This window comes from Marmota flaviventris, chromosome 11, assembly GCF_047511675.1.
Source record: "Marmota flaviventris isolate mMarFla1 chromosome 11, mMarFla1.hap1, whole genome shotgun sequence".
In the NCBI taxonomy this organism is placed as follows: Eukaryota; Metazoa; Chordata; class Mammalia; order Rodentia; family Sciuridae; genus Marmota; species Marmota flaviventris.
The window spans coordinates 71,059,637-71,080,167 of NC_092508.1; the positions used below are offsets into that span (position 1 = coordinate 71,059,637).

A 20,531-nucleotide genomic window follows, 5' to 3' on the forward strand; every position below is an offset into this window, starting at 1 on the left:
CCGAAGGACTCTAGAACATCCGTGGAAGCAGAGAATGGAACTCCTAAGGCCCAAGGTGAGATCATCTCCTGGGCTTCAAAGAATGAGTAAACAGAGAACTAAGAGCAAGACATTTTCAGGGCTTCCTACATACAATAAAGCAAGTGCTACAAATCAGCACTCAAAATGCCATAGTTCTAAAGAAGAACTCAATATTTTACTTCAGTATTTTAGCCATATACCCAAACTCACGTGCACACAGGGGAAGACCCAGCAATATATGCTTCTGAGTAGAAGGCAGGATATTGAAACCAAAGCATTGTGTCCTAAAATGCCTCTGGCTCCTAACAGACGTAACTGCTAAGGCTGGTGGTGTGCTGTGAGCTCAGTCTAGCCCCTGCCAACTGTGGGAAAGGGATGGGAGTCTCCATAGCTGATCCTTTTGCCCAGGACCTGTTGACTAAATTAAGGGTGGCCTTAATGCCCCTTACCATAGGAAGCCCCAGCTGAGTCATGAAGTTTTTGTTGATTCCTTCTTAACTCAAAGGATGGTGGATGATTGCAGTGTATTGAGAACACAGCCAGCAGACCACATCTGTATGGTCATCTTTCTAGCCAATGGGCCTCCATCACTCTCTCTCCATTTAGGCTGGTTGCCACACTGCACCCAGAGATTCTTTAAAAATGGAAATCTGTCCCAGCAGCTCAGAAGGCTGAGGCAGGAAGATAGTGAGTTCAGAGCCAGCCCCAGAAAATTAGCGAGGGCCTAAGAAACTCATGAGACACTGTCTCTAAATAAAATACCAAAAAAGAGGGGGCTGGGGATGTGGCTCAGTGGTTGAGTGCCCCTGAATTCAATCCCCAGTAAAAAATAAAATAAGATAAACAAATAAATAAAAATAAATTAAAAATGGAAATCTAATCTTGTCGCTTTCCCTTATAAAACTTGCCTGTGACATTTCACCATACTCTCCACCACCCTCAGAATAAAAGTCAAAGTCCTTAGTAACATGGCAGATAGTCCTACGGGAGCAGACACTCCAGGACTTCACTGCAACCCCTTCCCCTGAGCCGCCTTGCTCTTCTTCATTCACCCCACACACTCCTTTCTCTACACCTTTACATTTGTTGTTCCTTTTGCTGGCACAAATATTTCCACAATTAACACCCCCATTTTACCCAGTTCTTATTCAGGAAGACTTTACATTGGTACATACACACACACACACACACACACACACACATTCATGCACGCACATTTGCGCATGCTTGCACAGTCTTCTTACCTCATTTTATTTATCTTCATGGCACTTACCATGACCTGAAATTATCATATGTTTGTTTCTTTGCTTTCCCTTTGTCTCTCCCCACTAAAGCAGAAACTCCTCATGAAAAGGAATTTTTCTGTTTTGTTCACTAAGATATCCCCAGTGCAAGGTACATTAAATGCTCACCAAATATTTATTGAATGAATAAATTAATAAATTTCTATGAAACCATTGAGGTTTAAATACCAACACTGGTGTATTGGGGAACTGGAGGATACTTTGAAGTAAAATCTTCATTAAATTTTCCTTTTCATCCATTCACAAGTTCTGTGCTACCGTAGCAGCCCATTGTAGTAAATAAACAAGTGGGTGAATGTACAAGCAAACCATTTAACAGTTCTTCCTCTGAACCCAGGCCTGGAACTGGCTCTTCTACAGTCACTGGACAATAAGGACCCGGGGGCTCAGGAGGGTTAGTTAGTGCCTGCAGCTAGGAGGATTTCAGTTGATAAAAATGCATAACAAGATGACAGTGTGCGGAGATGATGCTAATACTGTATTTATCAGACTTTGTCATTTTTTTTTCTCCTAGACATGTATACAATCAAAGGGAATGCCCACGGGATGCCATGCATGTTTCCCTTCCAGTATAACCATCAATGGTTTCACGAATGCACCCGGGAAGGCCGGGAAGATGACTTGCTGTGGTGTGCCACCACAAGCCGATACGAAAGAGATGAGAAGTGGGGATTTTGCCCAGATCCCAGTAAGAATAAATCTAGTCTTCTCTGTATGTCATGAATGAATCAAGGATGATTAGAAAGCATGTGTATCTAAAGAAAAGCACCAGCATTGATGTATTGAAGTCTGAATAAGCACCCTGATTCCATTAATCCCGATCTTGATTTGGGGCTTGTTTTTTGCCTTGGAAAAAACAATTCAGATGTATAGTCCTTTTTCCCCCCTTACATTCAAAAAGATGTTAATTAGCCATTCTTCATTAAGCTCAGTACATAAGGATGCTTTAACCAGAATCAAATTATAATACTCTGTGATCTCATTAATCCCAGCTTCCCGGCAGGGTACTTCAAAACAAATCTGAACGCACATAAAGCCCAGTTATCTTTTCAATCCACTGCCTCTTCTGAGCTGCCCTAATTTCCCCACATCCATACTGCTTGTCTTGGCCATTGTCAAGTCCAGGCATCAACTGGCCCCTTGATGATCTTTACATAAAATCACAGTTCCCTCATTATTTCTCCACAATGGGTTCTCATCTTGTCTCCCTTTCCTTACTATTTATTCTCTAGCTATAGCCTCAAAATCCCTTTATCTTCTTAACTTGACTTTCAAGTTCTAGTGACAGATGCAAAGTTCATTTTTCAATTAATGCTTTATAATTTTTATCTTATTTTTATTTAACATAAAGGTTTCTAATTGTTCCTACATATTGGACAATATTTATATACACTTTCCGCTCTCTCTATTCCATTTCTTCCATCTTTGCTCCTGCAAGTCAGAGTATAGTTTTTAGAACCTCTTCATCTTTCATGCCTACTTCCCCTCCACTTATGTAATGAAATGAAAAAATTTAAAAAGAAAGCTAATTGAAGAGATTAAGTCCAAAGAATCTGATTTACAAATTATGTATAGAATTGTTTTATAATCTAAGAGCCAATATGGCTTAGTAAATACAAAGGAGGATAGGCTTTGAAGTCTGATAAGCCAACACTAGAGTCCTGTTTCCTCCCAACAATGAGATTTTGGGAAGTTCCCTTTGTCTCTCTGGGTTTTAGATTCCTTGGTCATAAAATGGAGATAATAGCACTACCTATTAGGGTTATTGTGTGGATTCAATTAGTTAATCCATCTGAGGGATTTATAGCACCTGGCACACAGTATGCACTCATAGGGATTGGTTGCCACTCCCACCACCATCATCATCAAACTTAATTTATCTTTTCTGCATACACTCTCAATCAACGGTCCTTCCTCTTTATTGCCCATCAACAAGCACTAGGCTAAGCATAGTGGTGAATACCAAGAGTTTTAGAACTTTGGATTCTCCCTTGAAAGAATTTGGCAACTACATGGAAGGCATGGCTCTATGGTTGGCTCTATGCCAGAAAATGCAGACTATATTTGATAAGATGTTCTAGAATCACCTGAGATATCGTTAAATATGTAAGTGCTTGCTCTTTTAGAGATGCAGAGAGTCCAGGATTCAGGACTCAAGTATCTGCATTTTTGACAAGTGCCTTAGGTGATCCTGATGCAGATAATTCATCATCAAAGAATTCATAGGATGCAGGTAATTCCGTGCAACACATATCTATGAATAGAGTGACATTAGGACAGTTAACAACCAATATGGTATAGGCTATTAAACAATCCAAGTAGAGATCTTAGTGTGGGGTTTGGAGTTCTAGAAGCCCACTGCTGGTATTAACCCCCGAGCTGCTGGAATGTGAATGAAGAGGTGCAGGGAAGTTTGAGGTAGCAGGGTGCTTGAGACATTAGCTATTCTACAAGCATGACAATATTTTGTCATTTAATAAGTGTCAGATCACCAACTTTCTCCATCCACATCCATCTAACATCCAGGTATACATGCAAGTAATCCCTACACACCCTCAATTCCTTAACCAGATGTCACGTTACTTGCATTATCTTCTCTATTTCTATCTCCAGTAGATGTCATTAAAACCAAAAAAACGAACCAATACTAATAGAATTAACACATATTTCACATGGATCTAATAGTAGTGACTTTTAAAAAAAGAGAAAAAGAATGATAATATTCTTTTAAGATTCTCAGAAAAGCTCTGTTACTTATAGCCATTACATCTTCTCAGTGGAAGCCTGGGTTTCATGGGGCTCAGGACTTTTCATCCCCCAGACTATCTCTTTGCTTGGCTTCCTACAGCTCAGAAGCTTCCTCTACTTGACAGACTGCCAGATTCCCCTCTCCTGACCTTTACCACAACCAGCAGGGAGCATGTTTTTTTTGGACAGTGCTGAACTGCTGTTCCAGTTTCTTCCTTTCTTGTTACTTTCGGTTCCAGGTGGCCAACATAACTCAAAATGATGTGTTAGAGACTGAAATCTGAGCAAGCTGATAGTTCTTTCCATGGGGTCAACAAGTGGATGGGACAGAGAGGAAAGGTTCATACTTCTGCATTTCATCTCACATTTCTCACATGGAAATCTTTTCTCATGATGCTGAGGTTGTTGTTTCTTTTTTAAGTTGATTGTAAGTGATTTAAATTCAAAACTTAATACTGATGAACACACACACACACACACACACACACCACAGTGAAGGGTGTGATTAAAGATCTTCAGGAATAAGCATGATGCATAGGAATCTCTCTGGGTTCGTTCAGAGGTCATTTGGGGCCATTCTTGGTCTCTCAGGGTTCTATGCTCTACAAAGCTGGAGAGTCACAGTTAGTTTGAGATATTTTTGGAATACCAACCTCTGGAATGATCTGATTGCCCTTAAACCTTATTCAGTTGGTATGATTTTGACGAGTAACTTGAATGACATGGTAGAGCACATTGATACCAGTGTCAGTGCATAATTGCCAACTTCACCTGAGCCTCCAACAAGAATCAGAGAAGCTATTATATCTCTCTTCATCAAAGTGAAAAAACTTTTGCACTTCAAAGGACACTATCAAGAAACTTGAAAGAAGGGCTGTGGATGTTGCTCAGTGGTAGAGCACTTGTCTAGCATGCACAAGGCCCTGGGTTCCAGTCCCAACACTGGAAAACTAAAGGAGGAAAATGAGACAAAAGCCTACAGAAGGGAGAAAATGTTTGCAAATATTTTCCACTGGGGAAATAGAAAGTATTTTCTATGAAAAATATTTGCAAATATTATGTATCTTACAAGGAACTTATATCTATAATATATTATTACAAGTTAATGATAGAAAAACAAATAATTGTATTTTAAAAAAATGGATAGACACTTTTCCAGAGATTTACAAATGGCTAATAAACACATGAAAAGAAACTCAACATCACTAGCCATCAGGAAAATTCAACAAAAACCACAAACACCAATTCATATCCACTATCAAAAAGAGAGATAATAATAAATGCTAGTGAGGATGTAGAAAAATTGGAACTTCATCCACTACTGCTAGGATTGTAAAAGATATAGCTCTTTGTAACACAACCTGTCAGTTCCTCAAAAGATTAAATATAAAGTTCCCTATCATTCTGCATTTTGCTATTAGGCATATAATCAGAAGAAATGAAAACATGCCCACATGAAGCTTGTACATAGACACTCATAGCAGCAAATTCATAACAGGCCAAAAATAGAAACAATACAAATGTCTGCCAACTGATGAACACATAAATATAGTGTGATATAGCCCTATGGTGGAATATTACTGGGCAGTAAAAGAAAAGAAATACTGGTACATGTTACAATAAAGATAACTCTTGAAACATTATGCTAAGTGACTGAAGTTAGTCACAAAGAGAACATATTTTATAATTCCATTTATATTAAATGTCCAAAATAGTCAAACCTTAGAGATAGAAACTAGATTTGTGGCTATTGTGGGCTGGGGGTAGAGAGGAGGATTGAAGGGAAAGTGGGGAGTGACTGCCAATGGGTACTGGGTTTCTTTTTGGTATGATGAACTTGGTCTAAAATTGATGGTGTTGAGCTGGGGATGTAGCTCAGTAGTAGAGTGCTTATCCGACATGCATGCAGCCCTGGGTTCAATCCCCAGCACAGTAAAAATAAATAAAATCGATGGCATTTATGGTTGCACAATGTTTTGAATATACAAAAAGAAAAAAGCAATGGATTGTAAAGTTTTAATGGGTGAATTATACAGTACATGAATTATATTTTAATAAAACTGCTTTTAGATATATAGGAAATGAAGAAATGTAGATCATATGTGTATTATAGTATGTGACTGGTGGAGACAGAGAGAAGGCAGTAACTGGGATAGGGAGGCCAAGGTAAGGAGTTTTGTTGATGGTGATGGTACTGGTGGTGGTTGTCTTCGTTGTGATTTCTTGCTTTTTAAGGATGAGAGGTGCTGAACCATCTATGAATGCATCTGAAAATGATCTCAAAAGAGGTTGAAAATACAGGAAAGTGAGGCAACTGGCAAAGGCCCTGTGATCTCTCAGAAGTCAGAAGGAAGTAGGGTCCAGATCAAAGATGCACAGATTGGCCTTTTATAGATAAAGACAATTTCTCTAGGAGAGAGGCCCATTAGTTGCATTAGGTGATGGGAGAAAAGTAGAGAGACCAGTCTAGTGGCCGTGACTTTCTCTTTGGAGAGGAGAAAGAAGGAATGAGCAGTTTGGACAACGGGGAAGGTGTGAAATGGGTAGCATGGTGCTAGAAAGAAAGCTTCTTGGAAAGCTAGTGATGTTTCCAGGGAGTATTAGGGGTGGTTGACAAATGAGATGGGTGGAAGGACTTTTCTTGGCAATGCTCCTCTGTTGGATGCAGGCACAGAGGGGACAGATGATTGGGCTCCTTCATTGAAATAGGGCACCATAAAGTCACTAATGAGCTAAATCTTCATATTCAAAGACAGAGCAACACATAACAAAATTGGAAGGGACAATTTTGCCTGGGGTCTTTGTAACACAGGCAGTCTAATTTTCCTTCCTTGGTGACTACTACTTCTCAGCTTCCTTTGATAACATGTCCTCCTTCACCCAACAATCTTTAAATACTGATAGGAAGCTTAGGGGATAGAATGGGCTAAGTAGAACATGCTTCCTGCTTTCCTGATACTTCTATCAAGAGGAACAGATGATCAACAAGCAATCACATAATGTATCATCCAATTTCAATTATGATCAGAGCTACCTTCCAAGGAATGTATAAGGCATTCAAAAAGTGCATTGCAAGGATCCTGACTCGGCCTGTAGACCCTGTTAAACGAGATTTACCAGCAGGGCACTTTACAGGGAACAGACACCCAACAACTATTTGCTGAGTCCAGGAAGACCAAAATGAGACAAAAAATAGTAACTTTACAAGTTGGCATTCAATAGCAGCTTTGATAGTACTAGTCTTCATTTTTCTAAAAAATTCAACAATTTTAAAAAGTGACAAGAAACAGTAGACCTGGGACAAGGGCAAAGCTATATTCTTAGGGAAGAAAAACAAGCCACACTTAAGAGCAAGGAAAGGCTGATATCTGCCATAGTTCACAGCAAAATCAGTGTTGGTATGAAAACACCTCAGCCCATTGCAACAGAGGTGGCTTGGAGGGGAAAGATCTCCAACCTACAACATCATGCAAATGATTTCTATCATCTCTAGCAAACAATCAACTTCCCTCAAGGAGTTCAAAATTCAGTGACAGAAAAGATAATAGAAAGACAACCAAATATGCAAAGAAATATGATGATGATTCTATCCCTTAGATTAAATTTTTTTCCAGAATAGTTAAACATATTGAGACGTGAACTTTCAGTCTTGCGTTTTCAGTGGCTTAGAAAGAGAGAGATAAGGAGCCTGTGGCAGGTGGGTCCTGGAGAGAAGTCTCTGAGGCAGAGGTTAGCATGCAGGGAGTCTCCTGGGGAATCCTCGCAGGATGAGATTATGAGGAAAGGAAGGGAAGAGAGCAGAAGCGCACAGAGGTAGATATCATGTAGTCTGATGACCTCTAGACCAAGTTCTCAAATCGGTGTGTCCCTTCCAAGTTGCTCCTAGTTGGGAGGGGGGTCTTGTCCTTGCCTTGACCAGTCATGGTGTGGAGAAGGGAAGGGAGAAGTGACACTGGACAAAGAGACTCTTCAGCCAAGGCAACACTTTAAGAGGGTTTAATGCTGAGGGGTGTCCCTTGGCAACTGGAGAAACAAATTTTTTGGTCCTGAAGGGGGAGCAGGGCCACCCAGAACAGTGCTCACTGCTATGCCTGGACTTGTTATTTAACAACCTTCCAGTGAGATCTGTGGAGTGACACTCTGTCCATCTTGGGAAACAGAGAGCATTTGTGTCTACCTGCACAAAAGAACAAATCCTTATATTTCAGGTAAACCAAATTTCAATGACAAATGAGTTGACTCGTCAGGAGTATATGAACACCTATTGCAAATACTTGACGGAAGTTTCTCTATCAAATAACTTTGAGAATTCAAAACCAAGGAAAACCTAACACCAACTGGGCCATGAGATGTGTAGCACAGACACAATCACCTGCAAACCTTTAACCTTGACTGTTGAGTATGTAGAATTCAGGCAGGTTCTACACAAAGTCATATTGACAGAGCCAGACTAACTCTTGGGGAAAAAAATAAATAAATGGGAATGAGATCAATTGAAGTGCCGTGCAGAACTTTTCTTGTCATGTATTTAGCTGTGGTCTGGAGGCTTATTAGGATTTATTGCCAAGTCTCCGTGGCAGCAGATGAGAAGCAGATACCCCACTCACCAGGACTGAGCTTCCTCTCAGATCTGCTGAGGATTGAACCCAGTGCCTCATACATATTGGGCAAGTGCTCTACCACTGAGCCACAACCCCAGCCCTCAGATTTGCTTTTCTAACATTCTACTCTCTTCTAATAGCCAAGGCCTACTTGGACATGCCCTCCTTAGGAAGGGTTTTGAATTTTTTCCTTTAGGACAGTGTTTTCTAGTATTTGCTTCCTGGAGCATGTGCCTTGGAAACCATGTTTTAAAAACATGTTTTAAAGACATGTTCCTGAATCCTGCCCTAGACCAACTGTTTCAGAACCTCTGAGACTAACAATCTACATTTAAAAAAATAATCTGGCTACATGAATCATTTGCACCCTTAATTAGTAAACAGTTCCCTCTCTGCTCCCCCTTCTGGTCTCAGCTGCCGCACTGGATGAACATGGCAGAACTAAGCTCTAAAAAATGGGAAGGCCTAGCATTTTAGCTAAAGACCGTCTTTAAGGATTCCATCTCAATGGGGAAATTTCAGCCACCAGGGCAAAATGGTTACTAAATTTCCCTCCCTCTTTCCCTTTTCTTTCTGGTCTTTTCTTCATCTGTTGTTCTGTGATAGTCTTGTCTTCTGCCCACTTCAGTCTTGGACCCTTCAATAAATACATGTATCAGCCAGGAAATTCTAAAGACAACCTGAGATTTATATGTGATTTAATAACTTCTGATTAACTAACTCAGTTCTGGGGAATGTGTGTTGTAACCAAACATGAAAAAAAACTTTCCACATTTCCCAAGGGAACCACCTAACTAAGTATGGGGAAAAGAAACTAAAAAGGCTTTCACCATCAAATAAGTTTAAAGAATACTGAATTAAAATTACCTGAACTGCAGAACATTTCATTCTTTAATAGGCTAATACACACCAGGAATTTCCCAGAGGACACCAATGTGCATTATGGCCTGGATCTACTTTGTGGAGACTCTTGAATTCATCTTATTCTGAGGACCACAATTGGGAAAGGATGTTCTAGATTGTAGTAGGTGGCCTGTCCATCAGCTATATTCATGCTATCGGATGGATCACATTTTCTACAGTCTGAAATTCTTTGTCTGCTTACTCTGTCTTGGGGCTTAATTTAGCATTTTAGCAAAAGTACCCAAACTAGGTCTTCATTTTCTGTTATTTCAAGAAACTTGAGATTTCAGATCCACATTTCATACTTCATGAAATTTACTTTCAGGCATACTATGCAATCTTTGGCCAATGTCTTACAAGTGGATTTTTTGCTTCTATTCCTCTTGGCTGAAAGAACTATTCAAATATCAAGGTTCATGTGCTTGATGTTTATTTGAAAATTTGTGTTCACTATTGACTCATGTAACTATTCTATTCTATGTATTCCACTTAGCACTTGGGTATTTAGGGAGAAAAATCTTTTGAAACAACATTTGTGTCTGTCTCCAATATACATTTTAATTCACAAAGCTTTTGATGTAAAGCTGTAAATGATTACTCACCAATGAATACAGATTTTATTTTTTATCGATGTTTCACTTCTATTTCCTTCTCTTAAAACCAGTTTTTATTATTTTCCTTGAATGTATCAGAGCTTCTTTATTGATAATTTCTTGAATATCCTTAGGTAAATCTTGAAAAAGTTTAACTGTAAGACATCAATGAAATAACAATGCAGATTTTCATCTAACAGACCTAATCAAGAATAGATAAGTTTTAGAGGTTGCAAGTTGGACTCATTCCATTCAAAAGTGTCTTAAAAATATGTGTCTGTATGGATAAAATAACACTATAGTGAATGTTTTAAATGGATTTTTTTCCAGCCTCTACAGAGATAGGTTGTGATGCTGTCTTGGAGAAGGACCTCGATTCACACATTTGCTACCAATTCAACCTGCTTTCATTTCTCTCTTGGACTGAGGCACATTCTTCATGCCAGATGCAAGGAAGTGCTTTATTAAGTATTGCAGATGAAAGTGAAGAAAATTTCATAAGGAGTAAGTAGGTGGATGACGCACATTGATATTGGTATGATAAAATGATTATTGTTAACAGTTATGTTCACATATGCAAAAATGTCTCTTCTGAAGACATTAGTCATTGAATTCCATTTATAAATTATTAAGTACTCTATTAATTAACAGTTTATCTGTCACTCACTGCATGCAGTACATACTAGGCTTTCTGGAAGATGCCAAAGAATTGAATATTTTAGTGGGAAAAACAAAAACACACACATGTGAACTAACAGTATAAGACAATAATATAAAATGTCAAAGGATTTGTACTAACAAGCAAGACTTGTGTTTCACCCATTCCCTAAATCATTCTTTTACTTCTTTATAGATTAAATGTGTTTGGGAATCCCTTTAAATTTTTTTTTTGGAAACATTAAAAAGTGTCAAAAAATTAGTCACTTTTATTAAGAGTTTTTGACACTTTTTTTCTCAAATTTTATTACACCTGTAGGACAATGAAAATAATTTTTAAATCAGCTATACAGAAAGAAAAGCAAATGAAAAATTACCTATAGTTCTATAAACCAGAGTTAACCATGTCCTTTTTCAAAAACATATAAATGCATGGGATATACATAGCATATATGAATAAATGGTATCATATGAAAGTATGAGGCAGCTATTGCACATAATATAGGTGCAGGAACCAGAGAGCTCCCTGCCTGGGATTGAATCCTGCCTCTACCACTTACTAACAGATTTACTCAAGCAACTCACTTAAACACTCTGTGCCTCAATTCCTCCACTATCTAGAGGAAATAATATAGTACCTACTGCTTAGTGGAGATTACATGTTATAATGCAGATGAAGTCTTAGAAAAGTGCCCAGCACACATAACGAATACTCAGTGTGTGTTAACCATTTAACAACCATGCACACAGTGGGTAAGCTGCCTTTTTCATTTGCCTACCTATAAGAAACATGTGTCCATGTCTGTAAATATATAGTATACATCATAATTGTTAATGATTACCTAGTAGTGTAGTTAGGCAGTAATATATTTATGTAATCTCCTCTTAATTAGAGACAGATAAAATTATCTTATTTACTTAATTTGTTACAATTATTAACCATTCCTGCACATTTCATTGTTCATAGTTCCACAATTATTTCTCTATAAGCTTATAGAAGTGGATTCCCAGAATGGAAGAGGAGGCACACTTACTTAAAAGCTTTTGAAAGTCAGTAACATTTTCCAGAAGAATTGTTACAAATGGATAAACAGTGCATGCCTACCCTTCCCCCCAGATTTGAGTGAGTCATACATATTAGAGGAAAACACCAATTTCCAAAATTGTTATTAACCTGGAGGTTTTTATGTAAAAGTTTGCACACCATTTATGAATTACAGTTTTATCTATCTTAACTGCAAAGATATATTATGAGAAGATTTGGAATTATGCATTGAATTTCAATAACTATTTTTGAAAATAAAATGTCAGAGACTTTGATTTATATTCCTCAATTCTATAATTAGACTTTGAAAGTTGTTTAGGAAAACAGAAGTCTATTCATAAAGACAGAATTCTGTTCTAATTAACCTATTTTTTAATGATGAGAATAATCTAATGTTTCTTGCTAGTTACTGGTGAACATTAACTATGGGAATAAAGAATTATCTAAGCTGTCATGTATGCCAAGCAATATCCAAAGGAATTTACATTTGAATTTGTTATTACAATATTGAGGGTCAATTTAGTTGTAAAGATAAGTAGACAGGTTTTTTGAACTTTAAACATAGATTATAAATTGCAGAATGCCTTTATGTGTGTTAATAAAACAATTGCACAATGGACATTCAAAATATAAGAATAATTTATATTTTAATTAGATTACTTTAAAACATTACTTGGCACTTACTTAGATATGAATTATGGAAATTTGTCCCTGTTTTGTCAATGCATTTTTTTGGGGGGGCGGGGGTACTAGGGATAGAACTCAGGGGGCACTTGACCACTAAGACACATCCCCAGCCTTATTTTGTATTTTACTCAGAAACAGGATCTCACTGAGTTGCTTAGCACATGGCTTTTGCTGAAGCTGGCTTTGAACTTTCGATCCTCCTGTCTCAGCCTTCCAAGCCGCTGGGATTACAGGCGTGCGCCACCAAACCTGGCATCAATGCATCTTTCAATACATTTCTTGTCATCACAAAACCTGTTTCGATCTGTTAATGATCATATAGTGCTATTGAAAGGAATAATTAAATCAGCATTAGGACGAGATTCCATGTGCAATCACTGAGGATGCTGCAGACTTGCTATGTGAATACTCTGACCTCATAACCTGAGTAATTAAAGCATGAGATGCATGATGCAGTGGTCAGCCACAGGAGCCACAGAGCCAGCCTGCCATAAACTGTCTCTGACCTAAGTAGAGGGAGCAGCCTCAAATGTTTTAGTCAGCTTTTTCACTGCTGTGACCAAAAAACCTGACAAGAACAATTTTAGGAAGAAAAGTTTACTTGGGGGCTTACAGTTTCTGAGGTCTCAGTTTATAGATGGCCGACTCCATTCCTCAGGGTTCAAAGCAAAGAACATCATGGTGAAAAGGTGTAGCAGAGGAAAGCAGCTGATGACGTGGCTCCAGGAGAGAGAGAGAGAGAGAGAGAGAGAGAGAGAGAGAGAGAGCGAGCACTCCCCTCAATCAAGACAAAATATATACCCCAAAGGCCTCCAACCACACCCTACCTGCCTACAACTACCACCTAGTTAATCCTTATCAGGAATTAATGCACTGCTTAGGTTAAGGTTCTCATAACCCAATTATTTTGCCTGTAAACTTTCTTGCACTGTCTCACACATGAGCTCTTGAGACATCTAATAGCTAAACCCTAACATACTGCATGTGGCTTTAGTCCACACCTGATGGAGATCCCTCTGGATGCTCTCTGGTCCCTTGCATTTTGCTGCTTCTCTTGGCCACACATTTCTGCCTGGCTTTCCCTGATCTGCTGTGCTTCAGCACACTTTCTGAAATTTAAAGACTTGCCTCCATTGGCTTTCTGGGAGTGGCCCTGGACACTTCCTCATCTACACTCTAAAAGTCTTAAATGCATGAACCCTTTGAAAATAAGATGGCTTCAGAATCTTAACAATGCACCCCTGAGTACATTGAGAACCTTTGAAGGACAACATTTTTGGATGCTTGAATGAAACACTGACAGCCAAGTGTGAACTTTAGGAGATTGCTGGGTTTCTGAGGACAGTGGAGGTTTGCTTTTGTCCCTCTGAAGCATCAGGGTGGGTTTTAGTAGCACCTAAACCCCATCCTGTTACTAAGATTGATTAATGACTCCATGAACCAGGAATAGGAAAACAAGACAGAAGTATAACATTAAAAACGTTCTAATTCCATGATTTTCTTTTCAGAGCACATAAGTGGTAAAGCAGTAGAAGTATGGACAGGTTTGAATCAGCTGGATGAAAACACTGGCTGGCAGTGGTCTGATGGCACCCCACTTACCTATCTGAACTGGAACACAGGTACCCACAGTGTTTTACTTACCTTCGACATGTGGCATCATTCTGTGGCCTTAAGCAGCGGCATGTCCCATGTAGATACAAGACATTATTCTTGAAGTGGCTTATAAATATTTTTTAGCCTAACTAAATATCCTATAAGGCAAGTTTTTTCAGACAAATAAGGTAGAGGCCACGAAGGTAAGCTATTTAGCTAAGGCTGCAGGAGAATGTGGGTTAGGGTTCAGGTTCCAGCTGCTGTTTTTAGAAACAACAACAAATCGCAAAAAAAAAAAAAAAGAAAAAGAAAAAAAAATTCACTTTAAAGTGAAATTGGCTCTTTTGCCATCATTGGGAAATCATTTAATTGTCATGTCTGGACTTTAGCTGCAAAATCATAATATCTAATAGGCTTGACTATCTTTGAGAAGTTTCTTTTGATGCTAAAATTACATTTCAGTGTGTATTGAACTCACTTGAAACACACATATTGTATTTTCAGAGACGAACGTTGATCCATTTGTTGAATATCGCTGTGGAGTATTTAATACATTTATGTCAAATGCCTGGAGGAGTAGGGACTGTGAGTTCACCTTGCCTTATATATGTAAAAAATATCTAAACCGCACTGATCATGAAATAGTTGGTAAGTGTTTTAACTTGTTCTTGCACGTTGTTTACTTATTCTCTCAATATATTCAAATTCCTCTATTTTTGTTAATTCATAATTTAAATTTAGCTAAAGCTGATTTATGTTTTTATGAATAAAAATGTGTAACTAGATAATATCTGTAATTTCAAAAGCACAATGAATCTAACAGATGTATTTATGCTTTTACTAAAAGCTGAAACAACCTGAGCATAGCAAACATTTTCTTCCTCTTTTTAAAAAATTTGCATTCTTTAATCATTCTGCATTAGAAGCTTGCTCTTTTTTGCTAATCTAGATTTGAGTTTTATTTATGATTCCCCTAGAAATTAAAAATATCAAATTATTTACTTCATTAATTTTCTTGTTTGTTAATTTTTTAATTGACCCACAATAATTGTACATATTTATGAGATAGAATGTTGTGTTTCGATATATTTCAATACATCTATGTATTGCATAATGATTAAATCGGGATTATTAGCTTATCCTTTATTTCAAATGCTCATCATTTCTTTGGAGTGAGAACATTCAAAAATCCCTCTTCTGGCTATTTTGAAATATACAATGCATTGTGTGTGTATGTGTGTGTGTGTGTGTGTATGTGTGTGTCTATGTGTGTGTGCGCACTGGGGATTAAACCCAGGGCTTTGTGCATTCGAGGCAAGCACTCTACCAACTGAGCTGTATCCCAAGCCTAATGCATTATTTTCAACTGTAGTCACCCTACTCTGCAGCAGAACCAATTCCCCCTATTTAATTATAACTTTACACCCTTCTCGATTTTGTACCACATCTGTATCTCTTATTAGTAACACCCTCCCCCTAAAATAACAAAAAAATGGTATAATTAAGACTTAAATAATACCAAATTACAATCTAGCCCAATTGTTTCTGTCTTTAAGGTCTATTACCTCTTTTTAGTTCTTGTGGGAATAAATGTCTTAACTCAAAAGTAGAGATAAAAACATAACCATTTTTAAAAGAATCATTACAAGAATAATTAGAAACAACTCTACATTTTAAAAAGGCTAAATTGTCATGTTTAAATATTGCCCCTTACAATCAGGTTTTAACTGTTATTCTCCTTTAAATAGCTCAGCCTGCGAATAATGTACAACAGGGGTAGGGATCCTGTCGTTTTTTTCCCCCACAGGGATTTTTCCATTCTTTCAAGAATTTGCCTAAAAATGCTGCCAGCTGTTTTTGTCCTTTTCCCTCTGTCTCTTCCTTCTTTTACCTTTCTCTGTCCGTGTCTTTCTTCTTCATCTTTTCATTCTTTCTTATGCCCTCCTGCATTCCCCTGCCTCCTTTCTTCTGTTTCATGTTTCTCTAATCTACTAATTGAGACTAGAAGACCAGAAATGGGAATAGTGGCATTAGGTTTGTTTGCAGTATATGTTGTTGCTTTGAGATCAAGAAATTCTTCTGATGATTCAGTCCAGTGTCTTCACACTGTGCTTCTGGGATCCCAGGGTTTTTTGTTTGTTTGTTTTAACTGACACATAAAGAAAATAAGAATTGTACATGTTAACAGGGCAACCTTTAATGGTTTGATACATGTACACCTTGCACAGCATTGACATCAGGTTAAAATCTCTACCTCCTCAAGTCATTTCTTTTTTCATTGGTGCATTCTAGTTTTATTAGTGGAATTCATTGTTACTTATTCACATATGCACACAACGTAATTTGGCCAATTTCATTTCCCAGTAAAACTTTCAAAATTATTTCTTACAGTTTCTCAAAATACACAATACATCATTATGAACTACAGTTACCTCACGGTGCAAAAACACCAGTTCCTCCCATGTCCATCTAACTGTAATTCAGCACCCATTGATCAATATTTCCCCATCTCTCCCCACCTATTCTCCCTGGTCTCTGGTAATCATCAGTCTTTTCTTAACTATGGTGAGATCAACTTTGTTATATTCCACATATGAGTGAGATCATGCAGTATTTGTCTTTCTATGCCTGGTTTAGTTCATTTGACATACTGATCTCCAGTTCCATCCATGTTGTTCCAAAAGACAGGATTTCATCCTTTTTATGTCTGACTAGTATTCTGTTCCATTCACCACATTTCCTTTACCCATTTGCCAGTTGATGGATACTTAGGTTGTTTCCATTTCTTGACTAATATGAATAGTGCTGCAATAAGCATGTAAAACAGATGTGTCTTTGACATACTGATTTCATTTCCTTTGGAAATATAGCCACTAGTGGGATTGCTGGATCATGTGGTAGTTATATATTTATTTTTGAGGAACTTCCATATTGTTTTCCTTAATGGCTATACTAATTTACATTCACGACAACAGTATGCAAGGGTTTCCTTTTCTCTACCTCCTTGCCAGTATTGATTGTCTTTAGTCTTTATTATAATAGCCATTCTTATCGGGGCAAGGCTATATCTCATTGTGGTTTGATTTGCATTTTCCTGGTGACTAGTGATATTAAACTTTTTTTTTTATGTCTGTTGGCCATTGGGATATCTTCTGTTGAGAAATGTCTACTTAGATCTATTGCCCACTTTTTTTTTTAAGTTCTCTATCTCCAACTGTCAGCTCTATGGGAGTAAGGAACACCCACTACCTTTTTTTTTTCAGTTTTAGATGGACACAATACTTTTATTTTATTTTTATGTGAAGCTGAGGATCTAACCCAGTGCTTCACACATGCTAGGCAAGCGTTCTACCACTGAGCCACAACCCCTGCCCAAAGTCTAGACTCTTTTTTTTTTTTTTATCAGATATTGAACTCAGGATCACTCAACCACTGAGCCACATCCCCAGCCCTGTTGTGTATTTTATTTAGAGACAGGGTCTCACTGAGTTGCTTAGCACCTCACTTTTGCTGAGGCTAACTTTGACCTCACAATCCTCCTGTCTCAGCCTCCTGTGCTGCTGGGTTATAGGTGTATGCCACTGTGCCCACTTTAATCAAGCTATTAGTTTGTGTTTTTTTTTTTAATTGAATTTTTGGAGTTCCTTCTATATTCTAGATAGTAATTCCTTGTCAGATGCACAGTTTGCAAATATGTCTCCCTTTCTGTAGATTCTCTCTGTGCTCTGTTGATTAATTCCTTCACTTAGCTTTATAGTTTGAAGTAATTTCCATTTTTGCTTTTGTTTCCTATATTTGTGAGGTCTCAACCAAAAAATGCTTGTCCACTCCAAAGTCCTGAAGTATTTCTCTTTTTTTCATCAAGTACTTTCATGTCTTACATTTAAGTCTTCATTTTTTTTTAGCTTATTTTTGTAACAGGTAAGAGATAGGGGTCTAGTTTCAGTCTTCTGCATGTGGATATTTTTCCAGCACCATTTATTGAAAAGACTGTCCTTTCTCCAATGTGTGTTCTTAGCACCTTTGTCAAAAACCAGTTGGCTATGGAAGCATGGGTAGATTTGTAGGTTCTCTCTTCTGTTCCATTGGTCTATGTGTCTGTTTTTATGCCAATACCATGCTGTTTTGATTGTTATAGCTTTGTAGTATGTCTTGAAATCAGGCAGTGTAATGCCTCCTGATTTGTTCTTTTGTTCAAGATGACTTTGGCTATTTGGAGTTTTGCTTGTTTCCATATTAATTTGTTTTCTCTAGTTTTCTGAAGAATATCATTAGTATTTTGATAGGAATTGCACTGAATCTGTAAATCATTTCATGCAATACAGACATTTTAACAACACTGATTCTTCTAAGCTGTGAACACAGGATGTCTTTCCACTTTTTGTCTCTAATTTCTTTAATCAATGTTTCACATTTTCATTGTAGATATCTTTCATCTCTTTGGCTAAACTTATTTCAAGACTTTTTGATAGCTATTGAAAATGAGATTGCTATCTTGATTTCTTTTTCAAATAATTCATTATTGGCATAAAGCAACATTACTCATTTTTATATATTGACTTTCTATCTTGCAACTTTATTGAATTCATTTATTAGTTATAAAAGTTATTTGGTTAGATCATGTCTTCTGGAGACTGACAATTTGATTTCTTTTTTTCCAATTTAGTTGTCCTTTATTTCTTCCTCTTGCCTGCTTGCTCTAGCTAGGACTTCCAAGACTATATTGGCTAAAAGTGACTATATTGGCAACTTTGTCTTGTTGTAGATCTTAAAAAGAGAGCTTTCAGTTTTTCCACATTCCATATATTGATGAACCACATCCTCAGCCCTTTTTATTTTTGTTTTAATACAGGGTCTTGTTAAATTGCAGATGCTGGCCTCAGACTTGCAATTCTCCTGCCTCAGTCTCCTGAGTTGCTAGGATTACAGTTGTGTGCCACTGTGCCTGGCTACCCCTTATTATTGTATAGTGACTTTCCTTTTCTCTTTTTACTGCTTTTGATTTAAAGTCTATTTTATTTTATATAAATATGGCTACTCCTGCTTTATTTTTGATTCTACTTACATGTCATATCATAGCAATCTCTTCACTTTCAGCCTATATGTGTCCTTAGAGGTAAAGTGAGTTTCTTGTGAGCAACGTATATTTGGGTCTTGGTTTTTTGTTATTGTTGTTGTTTTCTTTTCTTTTTTGCTCCAGACACTGTATGTCTTTTAATTGGAGAATTTAATTCATTTATGTTTGAGGTAATTATTGATAGCTAAGTTTACTACAATCACTTTATAACTTGTATTCTAGTATTGTTGTAATTCTTTATTTCTCCCCTCTCTTACAGTCTTCCTTTATGGTTAAGTGATTTACTCTATCAGTATGTTTTTTTTTTTTTTTTTTTTTTTTTTTTTTTTTTTTTTTTTTTTTTTTTTTTTTTTATTTTTTTTTTTTTTTTATTTTTTTTTTTTTATTGTTGGTTGTTCAAAACATTACATAGTTCTTGATATATCATCTTTCACACTTTTCTTCAAGTGGGTTATGAACTCCCATTTTTAGCCCATATACAGATTGCAGAATCACATCAATTACACATCCATTGATTTACATATTGCCATACTAGTGTCTGTTGTATTCTGCTACAATTCCTATCCTCTACTATCCCCCCTCCCCTCCCCTCCCCACCCCTCTTCTCTCTCTACCCCCTCTACTGACCTTCATTTCTCCCCCTTGTATTATTTTTCCCTCTCCCCTCATTTCCTCTTGTATGTTCTTTTGTATAACCCTGAGGGTCTCCTTCCATTTCCATGCAAATTTCCTTTTTCTCTCCCTTTCCCTCCCACCTCTCATCTCTGTTTAATGTTAATCTTCTTCTCATGCTCTTCGTCCCTACTCTGTTCTTAGTTACTCTCCTTATATCAAAGAAGACATTTGGCATTTGTTTTTTAGGGATTGGCTAGCTTCACTTAGCATAATCTGCTCTAGTGCCATCCATTTCCCTGCAAATTCTATGATTTTGTCATTTTTTAATGCAGAGTAATACTCCATTGTGTATAAATGCCACATTTTTTTAATCCATTCGTCTATTGAAGGGCATCTGGGTTGGTTCCACAGTCTTGCTATTGTGAATTGAGCTGCTATGAACATCGATGTAGCAGTGTCCCTGTAGCATGCTCTTTTTAGGTCTTTAGGGAATAGACCAAGAAGGGGAATAGCTGGGTCAAATGGTGGCTCCATTCCCAGCTTTCCAAGACATCTCCATACTGCTTTCCAAATTGGCTGCACCAATTTGCAGTCCCACCAGCAATGTACAAGTGTACCCTTTTCCCCACATCCTCGCCAGCACTTGTTGTTGTTTGACTTCATAATGGCTGCCAATCTTACTGG

At 37.5% G+C, this 20,531-nt stretch overlaps 1 protein-coding gene across 1 annotated transcript in view; it reads left to right on the top strand.

Annotated features, from left to right (window-relative positions):
- Pla2r1 (phospholipase A2 receptor 1) overlaps positions 1-20,531 on the top strand; it is a 120,668-nt gene that overhangs the window by 16,989 nt on the left and 83,148 nt on the right. The window contains exons 3-6 of the mRNA XM_027937987.2: positions 1,840-2,013; positions 10,501-10,674; positions 14,068-14,181; positions 14,660-14,803. Coding sequence (XP_027793788.2) covers positions 1,840-2,013; positions 10,501-10,674; positions 14,068-14,181; positions 14,660-14,803 — 606 coding nt within the window. The remainder of the gene's footprint in view (positions 1-1,839; positions 2,014-10,500; positions 10,675-14,067; positions 14,182-14,659; positions 14,804-20,531) is intronic.